The 13,667-nt window shown below is 33.7% G+C and overlaps 1 protein-coding gene across 3 annotated transcripts in view; it reads left to right on the top strand.

Annotated features, from left to right (window-relative positions):
* svp (COUP transcription factor 2) overlaps positions 1 to 13,667 on the top strand; it is a 126,141-nt gene that overhangs the window by 78,475 nt on the left and 33,999 nt on the right. For all 3 annotated transcript variants that reach the window (XM_065368566.1, XM_065368565.1, XM_065368567.1), the window contains exon 4: positions 171 to 429. In XM_065368566.1, coding sequence (XP_065224638.1) covers positions 171 to 429 — 259 coding nt within the window. The remainder of the gene's footprint in view (positions 1 to 170; positions 430 to 13,667) is intronic.

The following is a 13,667-nucleotide window of genomic DNA, read 5'->3' as shown; positions in this document are numbered from 1 at the left end:
ATTGTTTTTACTCTTGAATTACAACCACGACGAGTATTCGCGCAAAGATGTAGATATAGCACGATTTTCGGGTTAATTGTTATATATTTAGAAGGTAAAATACGAGTATTAAAGCGAACTTGTTGGACAGAAAAGTAAATTGCATGTTGTTTGAATGTTTGTCTGTACAGGTCACGGATCAAGTGGCACTACTGAGGCTAGTTTGGAGCGAATTATTCGTCCTGAATGCGTCACAGTGTTCGATGCCTTTGCACGTGGCACCCCTTCTGGCAGCAGCTGGATTGCACGCATCTCCTATGGCAGCCGATAGAGTGGTCGCGTTCATGGATCATATTAGAATATTCCAAGAGCAAGTAGAGAAATTCAAAGCTCTGCATGTCGATTCAGCAGAATATAGCTGTTTGAAAGCCATTGTACTCTTCACTACCGGTAAGTGTCAAATTTCAGTGTCATTTGTGATATCTTATGTTGTTTAATATTGCTGTGGTTGAAGGGGGTGGTCAAAATGGGAAAGATGAAATGCACCTTCGCCCACTCATAATCATAATTATGTACAAATGGGTACCTACTTATATTATTTTTATTATGACCTTTGACCTTTTCGACCAATTTAAACGCCAATTTTTAAAATCCTTTTCCGTCAATTCAAATCCAAAATTTTCTCAATCAATTTTTTTTTTGAAAAAAATGAAAAATGTATTGTTTACCTATGTAGGTATTTTGAAATAAAAAGACTAAAATTCGATAAAAACCTTATTTTGTAATTTTGAAAATCGATTGGTCAATTTTTTAATTAATTCTGAAGCCTTCAGCAGATTTCTGAATTTTATAAAAATAGACCATCATCATTTGGAGGACAAAAGGATGCTTTTCTTGAAAAAGTGGTTATCTAAAAGTACTCTGCTCAGAAATGAAACATCAAAAAATTTGTATAGATATGAATTTTTCATTTTTTTGTTGATTTTTTTCAACTTTGAGGGGTATTAAAGGTGTCCAACATGATTTGGCAGACCGAGGGGAAGGTTTTTCTTGAAAAAGTGCCCACTTGACAATAAATTCGCCGCTTTCAGCCGAAACGCCGGTTGTTTTTGCATAACTGCCACTTAAAATGCGCTCAAAAACGACAGTGAATTTGCCGGTGAAAAAAACGCCGGCTACTTTTAAGAAAACAGCTACTTAAACACAGTGTTGGCGTCCCGTAACAGTAACTGTAACGAAAAACGAAAATAACGAAATTTTTTCGTTACAGGTAACGGAACTGTAACGAAAACGTTATTTTGATCATGTGATGTTGTGTAACTGAAACGTAACGTAACGATATTTTTCTTGATGTAACGTAACGAAAAACGAAAAAATTCTGTTACCTTTTTTGTTATTTTTTTAGTTACAATATTTTCAAGTTGAGTCAAAAAATGAGATTTTTTACCTTCCAAGCTTGACTTTTTCAAAAATTCCCTTTTTAATAAATGTAATTGTATCATGATTATATCTGTAACGAAAAAATGTAACGGTATTTTTTTCGTTACACTGGTATTTAAACCTTTTGGTTCCGTTATTTTAGCCATTTCTGTTACAATTTTTCGTTACAAATGCATTTTTCTTTGAAAATATCATCAATTCTACGTTGAAAAAACGTTTCTGTAACGAAGAAATCGTAACGGAAATAACGAAAATAACGTAACGAAAAAGTTCAAGTACCGGTGTAACGAAAAATACCGTTACAGCATTTTTTTCGTTACAAGTACTGTAACGAAAAAACGTAACGAAAAAAATGCTAATTTTGTAACGTAACGAAATAACGGAACGAAAAAAAATATCGTTACGCACAACACTGCTTAAACAGCCAGCGAATTGCAGTTTTTTTTATTTGCCGAATCGCCGGTTCGCCCTAGTGAAAAGTCGCCGGCTACTTTTATAGAAACAGCCGCGTGTTGATTCGCTGATTACAACCCACATGCGCAACGTATGTTTCACAACTCATTTTCACAAAATTTAAAGGAAAGTACGAAGTGCGGTACATGTATACCGCTTGAAAACAAACTTTTTAACGTTGCTGTGATAGCTGAATGGTGAGCGCTCTGGACTTCCACGCAGGAGTCGTGGGTTCGATCCTAGCTTGGGTTCAAAATTTTTTGTAGTTTGGTAGATTTTTCGGCGTTTTAATGAATTAAACAGCCACTTTAAACGGCCGGCGTTTTTTTTACCAGCAAATTTACTATCATTTTTGAGCCGGCTTTTTAACCGGCTTTTCAACTGGCGAATCTATTGTCAAGTGGGTGCTTATTCAGAAAGATTCTGCACACTAATAAACAATTTTCAAAACATTTCTACAGACATCAATTTATAATATTTTTTTTATTTTTCCCAAATTTGAGGGGCTCCATGCAAGAGAGCCAAAATTATTTGGGGGTCCAACAATGGGTTTTTCTTGAAAAGGGAGTTATGTAGAACAATTCTGATGTAGAAATGAGATATTTTCATCAAATTTTCCATAACTTTGATTTATAATCATTTTTTGTGATTTGTTCAACTTTGAGGGGCTCCTTACTAGGGAGGGGGCTAATATGGTTTGAAGGGCTGGAAAATTTTTTTTCTTAAAAAGGGGATTATTTAGAAACATTCTGGCGCAGAAACAAAAAATTTTCATGAATAGAACTTTTTTTGATTTTTTTTGATTTTTTCCTCACTTAGGGGGCTACTTGCGCCACTTTTTTACAGATAGGGGAAAAATAAAAAATAAGGAATTATTTTCTCACTTGAGGTCGTGTTTTTGGAGGGTGGGAGCTACAAAATTTCAACTTTTCAGAATAAGGAACACCCTAATTCACACCTATTCCTCAATTAGATCAGATTTTGAGTTTTTCATAAAAAGTGGCCCAACTCTAATTTTTAAAAATCAAAAAACAAAATTTTAGAGCTTGAAATTTGGCATGGTGGTGTATTTTTGGATGCTACAAGTGGTTTTGATGCTTTGAAAAAATTACATCAAATAGGTACCTATACTGCCTAGGATCAGATCTGATGAAATCTGATCAGATTCAGACACTTCAGGGATCAACTTGACTTGACCATCATCGTTAAAAAGTCCCTTGGAGTCTCGTTGGTGTGTTTATCAAAGGTCGCGTTAAGGCTTGTTAAAGTTCACTGGTATTCGTTGGGTCTGATTGGATTTCAGTAGTACTCGTTGGTTGATGTTCGTTAGTTTAGGAATCGTTTAGTCTAGTGATGGCTCGTTGGAGCTCGTTAAGATTCGTTAAGGTGGTGCATTGAAACTTTGTTTTTCAAAAACCATCCCCAATAAATATTTATAAATCAACTAGGTACATAGGTATTGGTCCCCAAATCAAACAATTCCTAAGCAAAATCGATTGAAAGGCTGCACATTCATTTAATTGGCGTGATTACCAAGCATAGGTACTTACTAGGTAGGTATATCGATGACCTACCAGGTCGATAAAATATATTCATGAAATATGGAACGACACGTCATAGTTGAATACAGGTGACCAGTTCTTTTTCCTCTTCAAAACTACAAATAGGTACACTCTGTATTCGAACCCATAGCTAGACCTACATGGAATATAGTTAGATGTAAATATATGTACCTACCTAGCTACTTGTACACTGTAAAGAAACACTCTGGAATAGTTATTATTCGTGTGTATGAGAGTATACATAAGTATATGTACCGGAAGATCAAAGGTCTCGAAACATAAGCACCAAGCTCAGTCGATATGTCTTAGAATAAAATGAAACGAAACGGAAAAGAAAAGAAAAGAATAACGTATACGAAAATCTCGCGTACATATCGACGACGTAAGTAAAGGTTATTGGCCGAATGTTGATTTGGAATGGAAAATTTCACGTAGTATGAAGTATCATGAACCTCCTTCTCTCTCTCACTCTGTCTCTCATTTCATAATTTCTTTCTCTGACTCTTGATGTGTAGTAGGTAGACCTAATGACAACTGCGCTGAAGTACGAGTAGCAGGGGCAACCAACTCCATAGCACGGGGGTAAAATTTCTTCATCGATGACGACTAGAGAGAATCTGACTCGAGTAATTAAGAGTTGGAAGAATAGAAACGATTGGGTTTTTGTAAGCGTTCATTCGTAGTAATATACGTCAGTATTAGGTTTCTTTTACACGCCATCGTATATATTTATGGTATGGAATACAAAGGTTTAGGTGCTCGTATGCATAGTATAGGATGCACATGCTCGATCCCGATGCCACGGAGAAGGTTAGCGCCGTAATATCATTGTCGATGACGATGACCATATCGTACCTATACTACCAATAGGTTAGGAAGTACATCTAGACGCAAAGTGTTCTCCCGCACAAACTGGAATGTAACCAAACTAGTATACTACATAGACAAGATTGTACCTATATTATTGCCTAAGTATGCGTATATACAACGATGAGTACGAGTACCATGTGTATCTAGGAGTACTACCTCTATGGGTAGAGAGAGGTACATAGTATGAGACTACACACTACATCCAGTATACTATACGACGAGCTACTTAATATACCGAAGCCTAACATAGGTAAAATGTAATTACCTGCGTGTAGCTATCTAATGTGTAGTCTCACATCGTCGCCCAATCCTCATACAAACACTATGTGCAAACTGCAAAGTATTTTTCTCTGAGATAATTTTCCGGTATTGTGGTCTCACGGTTGTACTATATATAGCCCTATTTTTTATAATATATTTTTTTTTAGATAGGTACTTTGATACTTCTTGATAATGTTGTGGTGTACTCCTTTCGATATTTGATGTTTTCTAGTACGGAATTTTCATAAAATAGATATCCATCCATCCATTGATCTTCAAAATAGTGATCGATTTTACCTAATAGAAATAAAATGTGGAGTTTTTGAGCCGGTAGGTGCGATGCATATGACTGAAAATATTGCAAAATTGCTAATAATTTGGGATAAAGTTGGCCCAAAAAGATGATGTGTTATTGAAACCCCTACAAAGATGTCTAAAAGTAGAGAGATTTTTGTTTTTCATCTGCTGTGAAGAAGCAATCGAAGATTTCGTCCAGAATCAAAAAGGAATTTTGGTTATTTTAACTATTGTTCAAATTTCAATTAAAAATAATGTTAGGTATTGAATTCAACACAGTGAAATTAATTTAAAGTCCGAGGCTAAAATTAAATGAGGAATAAAGAACAATTTAGGTACCTAATGGAAAAGTTGAAGGGTACTTTTTTGTAGTTCCCTTCTGTAATTTAACTGTTTTTAAAAGTAAAAGTCATATTCTGGAATAACGGAAAAAAATCGCAGTACCTAGTGTTGGAAAAATATTAAAATTACAAGCCGAAAAATCTGAGTACAAACGAAGTACAATAGGTACCTATGTTGGTAACATTCTCTTTTATGATGCTTTTCCAATAACTTTTGTTGAATCTGCTCTGAATTTTCTTTTTGCAAATTTGAAAAGTCAATGACCTTTTTTTGTTTCTCATTTTAAAAAAATAAATAAAACTACCTACATTCAATTGAAACCACTACCTATTTTTTTAAAAAATCAAGAAAATAATTAAATAAAAAAGATTTTTAAAAAACTCGACAGTCGTGGAATAGGTAGATTTTCTGACAGTCGAGCCCCTTCAAATAGATGAATAGGCAATAAATGCGCAATCTTTTTCATTCAGGCAATAACTTCAACTTACCAAAGAAGTATTCCAATTGAGAACAACACTTCTGATACAAATAACGACAGAGAAAATTAAAAGTGACTCCAAAAATGCACCATTGAGCCAAATTTCATGCGCTGAATTTCATTTTGCGATTTTTGGTGAATTTTCAAAAATTGGAATTTGGACCACTTACTCATACCTACATTATCATGAAAATTGAAAAGTATTAAAATGTTATAAAATTGAGGAAAAAATCTAAACTTTGGTTCATACCTTATTTTTGACCTCCTGAATCAATTGGCGGTAGGTAGTCTTGAGCCGTTCTGGAGTTTCTAGCAAATTTTTGAATTTTCCATCCAGCCTTGGAAAAACAGTTAGAAGAAAGGTCAAAATGAAAATTATCCTCCATCACTCGAATGGACTGTTTTTATGGTAATTTTGATCGATTTTAGGATCATGTTTTCAAAATTCGTTTTAATTGATTTAAATCCAAAAATTTCTCCTGTAATATTACGATGCGAATTCTTCGTTTCGTGGAAAGCAAAAATTGCCATCAACTACGCTTTATTTTTATCGTTTTAAATCAATCAGCGATTGATTCAAGCTGTTCTGGCGCTTCCAGTAAATTTTTGAATTGTTCTGTTTTGAAGAAATTGTCACAAAACGTACCCAAATGAAATTCAATATACCGATGTACCTTGACCTACTCAGATGCATCGCCCCTGTGGCCCTGTAACTATTTGAAACAGTTTTCAATTTTTGGTGAATGATGAATTTTTGAAAACTCAATCTTGGCCCGTTTCCAATAAAGAATTATAAATTTTATGAAAATGATGAAGAACTGAAATTTTGTTTGTATCTCATTTTCAACGTTCCGAATCAATTGACAGTACATAGTTTAAAGCTGTTCTAGAGCCTCCAGTAAATTTTTGAATTTTCCAATTGCAAAAAAATTATCATAGAAAAAAGCCAAAATAAGTTTTGATTGGTTTATAATTTTTGAAATACAGTCGTGCCAGTTTAAATTCAAAATTTTCTATCAGATAATGTTTCCTGGGGGGGGGGGTGGAGTGATGAAAAATTCTTCGTTAAAGTGTAACAAATTAATGATGATGAATTTCTTGATCAATGGGTGGAATGACTCCAAAATTGGAAGGCCACATGGCAGACACTTCCAATAAATCACTATGGTTTTTTTTTTTTTTATTGAATTCCACAAAAAAAAGGCTCCTGGCGCAAAATCCCCTGGGAAGCTGAAACTTCCAATTTTTTTTTTTTTTTACTGAAAATCAACTGATTTGGATCATAGAGTTAGGTACCTTATTCTTGAATTCTGAAGCCAAATAATTGTCTTTTTGAGCTATTCTAATAGAACTGTCACCCAATTTTAAAATTTTTCTGTTCTCGAAAAAACGACGAGTAAAATATCAATCTGAGCCAATAAACTGATGTTTAAACACGTGTTCCTAAATCGATCATTTTGCCATTTTTATGGCAATTTTTCGTTTTGAAAATCAAAAAGTCTACTGGAGGTTCTAGATCAGCTCAAAACCACTATCAATCAATTTAGGAAGTCGAAAATTATGGAATGTAAACCAAATGTTAGATTTCTCTTTCAATTTTATAAAACTTTGATTTTTATATTTAAAAATGGGTCATTTACTTGGCTGCCATGCAATTGCGCCAAATATACCCTGAATTGCGCCGAGTAAAAAAATAAGCATACCTGCAATTGCGCCAAATAGGGAAATGTGTTCATGGGGAATTGCGCCGATCAAAAGAACGAATCTTCCCGACCCTTTGCTCACACTGCGGACTGTCAGAATCGTAATTTTGGTGTACTTAGTTGAATAATTCGTTCTTATAATTAGGTGCAGACACTGTAGACGTAGGGGCATGAGGTACTTATTGCTATTATATTTTCACTTTTTATAAACATAAATTTTTGCAATCTAAAAACATAGTTTTCTTGCTTCTCGAAACAGATTTTGTCCTCGCTTCGTTCACGTCTGTTTGTTTTTCATTTTCATTGAAATTTTCAAAAACTCAACATTCAAATTCGAAAATTCTTGAGCAGAAAAAGAAATAAGTTTTTAAAAAATACATCGTTTTTCACTTCTTGAAATACAAATTTTTGAATACTTTTGACCTCATTTTGCTCGGACCAATTCCTATCTCTTTCCCAAACTAAAAAAATTTCATACTTGGAACTTCCATAAATTCAAAAGGGAAAATTACAATTTTTAAATAAGCTTCAATGGATGAGTGAGTACCTAGTACCTACCTATTTAGAAATGCATCATTTTATTCGGCAAAATTGGTATTTTTTTCCTCATACCAATCGAAAAATTCTCAGTCACCCTCCCCACCCCCTCTCGAATAACCTCTAATTTTGTTTCTGTTCGTTGAACCTATTTTTTTGCGACATTAGGTGGAGGAAGATTCTGGAGTGAGTGAATAAATCATAGATGTAACTTTTGCGACTGAACGATTCATTCATATCTTGTTCGTTTCGCATTTCTTCAACTCGGCGCAATTGCCAGTATACTTTTTTGAACACCCGGCGCAATTCCGGGTACATGATTTTGGTGATTTTTAAAAATTTGCTCAGAATCTAAAAATATTTAGAATTTAAAATTTAATGTAACAAGAGCGTAGGTATTTTTAGACTGTTTTCCAGATTTTTCCGTACAATCAGAAAAATTTCCTGTTGTTTGGAATAGCTACCTCCCTCCCTCAATAGGATAGATTTTTCATGCTCCGTCCCATTTCTGAAATCACAAGTTGGTGACTTTATCAGAAATTTCAAATTTGATGGGACACCTTGTATACTATATAGGCTACTATTTCAATGCAAAAAAACAAGATACATATATAGGAAATACGACTAAGAGAACAAAGAATCGTTATTAATTAACGATGAATTTTTCACCTCAAAATCTAAATATGAGGAAAATTAATCTCGACACATTTCACGCGCGTCTTATCATTACAAGACGATAAAAATTTTGACCTTGTTTTACACGCTCGAGATGAACGGTTTTTTAATGCATGAATCCATTAAGATCGGTCGGCGACGGCTTTGTGTTAAAGGTTGAAGTTGAAAAAATATAATATAGGTAGTTATGTAGAAAAAAAGCGAGAGAGAAAAAGATACCTGTTACGACATCATCTCTCGTATACTCGTAACACAGCGTATCAAAATGATTTGGGCGAAAACGAAAAATAAAAACGAAAGGGTACGTAGCCGGCTTTTCAGAAGTGGCTGAATAGCTCTATACGCGCGCCAAGGTGGGAAGACGATGGCGGAGGAGGGTAAACGAGAGAGCGTGGTGACTTCATAGCTTCTTATCTTTGCATTCAGCATACTTGGTTGCGTAATAAAACATACCCTAATAAGCAGCATTGTTCAACTTAACCTGCATCCCTGGACGGTGGTTTGTTATCTTGTTTTCATTACCTTTAACCCCTTTTTCGAAAACCCTCCAGCAGCACACGCAATTATACACCCTAATTTATTTTAACACCTCTTGTGGCATTTAAGGGCGCTACAATAATTAAACCGAGTCGTTTTAGGTTTTTTCTCAACTCGCAGAATTTATATTCTCCCCCTTTTTTTTACACTTCCTCTCTTTCTCTTTCTCGTTCCTTTGGTTTCATTAACTTTGCTCGTTGTTTTGTTCGTCTTTTGTACTGATATAATTGAAAACGTTGTTGTTTTTATTTTATTGACGAATCCGAGTACTACTAAGAACAATTGCCCTTGGTCTTTTCTTTCCTGATTTTTTTTTGCACGAGCGGCTTCTGCATCTAGATAAGCATCGATTGTATACGCAGGTTTTGTTTTGTTTTGGTTTTGTTTTTTTGTGTGCTAAGTTGTTTAATTTCAGGCACGTTTCGAATTATCGTTCGCGTTTCTCCCTTAAAAAATAAAATACAATGTGAAGAGTTGACGAAGGGGGAAAAAGAACGACTATGACGCGTGTTCTACAGCATCTACCTACTTGTACAACGTGCGCGGCTCCACAGGTGGAAACGAGTTGCTCAACAGGACGATGATGTTGCCTTTGTAATTAATTAATGTGATAACATACATCGTAGCTGTATACATTAAACGAGTACCTATACCATACCCAGTCACAGCCTCACCACATTCGAATGGTGTAAACATCGATAAATTTCGACAGCGAAAGCGACTCTCCGACTCCGCATCGAGCCTCTCTCGAAAAAAAAATTAATACGTCGGCTAAGAAATTTTAGACCAGAATATGTAGACCGAATAGGTATGTATACTTCTATAAGGTTGCACATGGCCATGAATTTAAACGAAATATTACTCGGGCTTGTGCTAAAATGATGATTTTACGGTGTTGCGAATGACTAAATTAATAGCATTTTAACCGGTAAATTTATCTGCGAGAACCATACAGCGAACGAGATTCGAAGAAAACAAACTTGTACGTACCTATAGGTGCATACGTGGTTTCTCGAATATCGAACTTGAGAGAAGCTTAGGCTTAAAGTCACCGAGATTGATGAGTGTTTTTTTTTTTAGTATGGGCAAACGCGAGTATACGAGATAATTAGTGAAAAGAAATACCTACTCGGATTAATAATGTTGGTGATTTATTTAAGTTTACTGTGTCATTCGTTCAGGTGAAAAAAAAATAAAAAAACGTCGAAATATTGTGAAATCCACATTCCTTAGGAAACTGTCCGCGGGTGACTTGAATTCTTCTAAAAGTATTAATCCTAGGTATTTAAAGATGTTTTGTGTACCAAACCTTTGACCCGGTGTTTGATGTTTTAATTTGTGGAAAAAATTAACAAACTTATAGTTGTTTGAAAATTTCATGAATTATACGAGTAATTACAAGATTTTTATGTGAGATGTACCTACATAAATATGGTCTATAAAAAACCAACTCGTGGAAAAATTTTTAGAAAAAATTCAAAAATTGAAATTTTGACGACCCATTTGTAGATATTGTCTGTTTAATAATCAGACTTGACAGACTCAAAAAAAAATACCTACTAAGTACAACTCGTCAACTCCGAATGAGCTGAAATTCGGCTCATTGACAGAAATATCACTCAGACCTCAAACCAAATTTTCACCTGCCAAATTTGATTTCAACGCCTTCTGGAACAATTTGAATTCGCTAAAGAAAAGTCAACTTTTTGCTGGAGGCTCCAGATCGGTCCAAAAATGGTGGAAAATGATTTGGCAAGTCGACTTTAGTGAGTAACCAAAGTTTCAAGCAATTTGTTGCAAAAATTGATGATTTTGGAATTTTTCGAACATTTGCGATTTTTTAACTTGTAAAAAAAATACTTAGGTACATTTTTCGACTCGTCAACTCAGATTTTTGATTCTCTAGCCCTAATCGATTTAGAATATCAAACTTATGATAGTATTAAATTTTCAGCTGCTGAAATTAATTACAACGTCTTCTGCAGTAATTTTAAATTTCTGGAGAAAAGCCAACTTTTGCTGGAGGCTCCAGATCGGCTGGAAAATGGTGCCAATCGATTTATGAGGTCGACTTTGGCATACAAACCGAGTTTAAGATTTACATCTCTATGTTTGCTCTTTTTGTAGAAAATTAATACCAACAGCCAACAGGTTGTTTTGGGCATCTTCAAAAATTCGCCAGATATTTAAAAATCAACTTCGGCGCCTGAAAATTTGTTTCTGAGATGTTGGTGATATGCTCTTTCAGTAAGCTAAATTTCTGCTCGATCGAAGTTGTCGAGTTGTAAAAGTTTTCTCGTCAGGCTCTTTTAAACTATTCTGAAAATTAGGTTTTTTGCAAAAATTTCCAACTTCTCTGCGGTCTGCGAAATGGGTCAAAAATGGATGTGCCAGTTAAAAAGAGAATTTTTTTTCCAAAATCGAAGTATTATTTAAGTACTTTTGAAAAAATTTGCTCTTAGGCTTACAGTCTAAAAGGTCAGAAGGTCCCAATAAACACCAACCAAAGTTATGTATGTGGATGGTAAAATTGATTTTTGATCTTTTAAAACAACGAGTTGAAAAGCTTGAACTAACATTGCCATTCGCGCTAATTCTTTCATTTTTTTTAATTTCTTTGTTTTTTTTCAATTTTTCAATTTTTCATTTTTTTTAATTTTTCATTTTTTTTATTTTTCATTTTGTTTGTTTTTCATTTCGTTCATTTTTAATTTTTTTCATTTTTTTTATTCTTTAATTTTTTGTATTTTTTAATTTTTTTAATTTTTTATTTTTTAATTTTTTTTATTTTTTATTTTTTTTTATTTTATTTTTTCAAAAAATTCACCAAAAATCCACAAATGAATGAACCAGACTCTATTAAGTAGCCTACCTAAAATTTTCACAGCTGTTTTAGAACATGTGTTTCGATTCAGCCCTCCTCCAAGATTTGAAAAAATAAGGACAGCATTTTTTTAAAATAAAACTCTACCACAGTCCTCCTAAAAACATTCTTCTCTGTGTATTAAAAGCCCCAAAAGTTGGAAATAATTCCAAGAAAATAAAAAACAAAAAATCGAAGCCAACAGTGAAACTTTTTAAAAAAATTTTCATACCTAGACCAAATCCTTCAAAGTATAATCCCTTTTCAAGAAAAACACTCTCAGTTCCTCCAAACTGTGTACGTCCATTTAGCAGATATAAAAGGCCTTTAAGTTGTGAAAAATTATACATCTATAACATAAAAATAAAAAATTGAGAGCTGTGAAAAGTTTTCAAAGATTTTCTATTTTTGGTCAAAATCTTTCTAAATAAGTCAACTCCTTTTTTTTTAGAAAAAAAAGAAAAAAAAACATTGTTGACGAGCCTTTCATCTTGAGGCTTCCAAAGTTGGAAGAAATCAAAAGAATTGAATTTTTTTAGATTTCAATATCTGTCACAAAATCATTTTAAATACTTACTTAACAGGGTTTCAAAAAAAAAAAGAACGAATGTAAAAATATAAACATTTTGATTTTTTGATTTTTTTGAGAAGCGACAAGTTCTATTTGATTAGAACGAAAAAAAGTAAAAATTTTAGGGGGGAGTTTCTCAACACGACTCGACCTCTTTTCAGGTTTTGGAGAATTTTTGCCCCTATAAAAACAAACAACTTCATTTTTTTCACAAATGGGTATAAATAAAAAATTGATCCAGTCCAAATGTTGGCCATTGGTGGGAAGAGGGAGCGGTAAAATTGGTAGGCATACAAGTTGATTTTACTCAAGTATGAACCAAACTAAAGTGTTGAAAATTTTGTCCAATTTTTAGTGATTTTCTCACCTGAAGCAACACTTTTTGCTTGTATGGGAGCAAAAAAAATGAAAAAAAATCTACACGGTGTAAATAAGGTACACCCTTATATTCGACAATATCCTTTCCTTGAGTATGGTATACATTTTCGCATACGGTGCTATACTTATAATTTTAGAGTAGCAAAAAGAAAGAAAAATAACACATTTTGACTTGATTATAATTGCACGTTAAAAACACATCGACACAACGTTTCGGCACACGGTGCCTTCATCAGGTGTACACTAAGACTAACTAGGTATATCTAATAAGTGAAAATACGTACGACGAAATAGCAAGCAACGAGATAAATTATTGGTATTGTACTAGAGATTTGTACACATCGAAACCAGCAACGTCCGTTTTTTTATTGATGCAGTTTCGATTATTTAAAATGTACAGTACCTCTGTGGTTTTTCTTTTCTGTAGATTAGAACAACCTTTATGAAGAATTTTTACATTTTCGAAATCGAACTTATGATTATACATTACAGAGTGTTCTGATAGTGCAGTAGTAGTCCTACCATTTCTAACATCTAGATTATGCCTATACATTCTGTCTTTAAGGTGTTGCTTTGTTTCTCCAATATACTCAACGTTACAATTCATACATTTTACTTTATAAACTACGTTGCTTTGACTCAAATTAGGAATCCTACTTATAATAGTACTTAGGGTCAAGAAGACCAGAGTGGAAACAATAAAAGATATTAAAAAATATCA

This window comes from Planococcus citri, chromosome 5 (genome assembly GCF_950023065.1).
Source record: "Planococcus citri chromosome 5, ihPlaCitr1.1, whole genome shotgun sequence".
Taxonomy (NCBI): Eukaryota; Metazoa; Arthropoda; class Insecta; order Hemiptera; family Pseudococcidae; genus Planococcus; species Planococcus citri.
The sequence above is the reverse complement of the archived record's forward strand: the minus strand, read 5'-3'. Positions and strand labels throughout refer to the sequence as shown.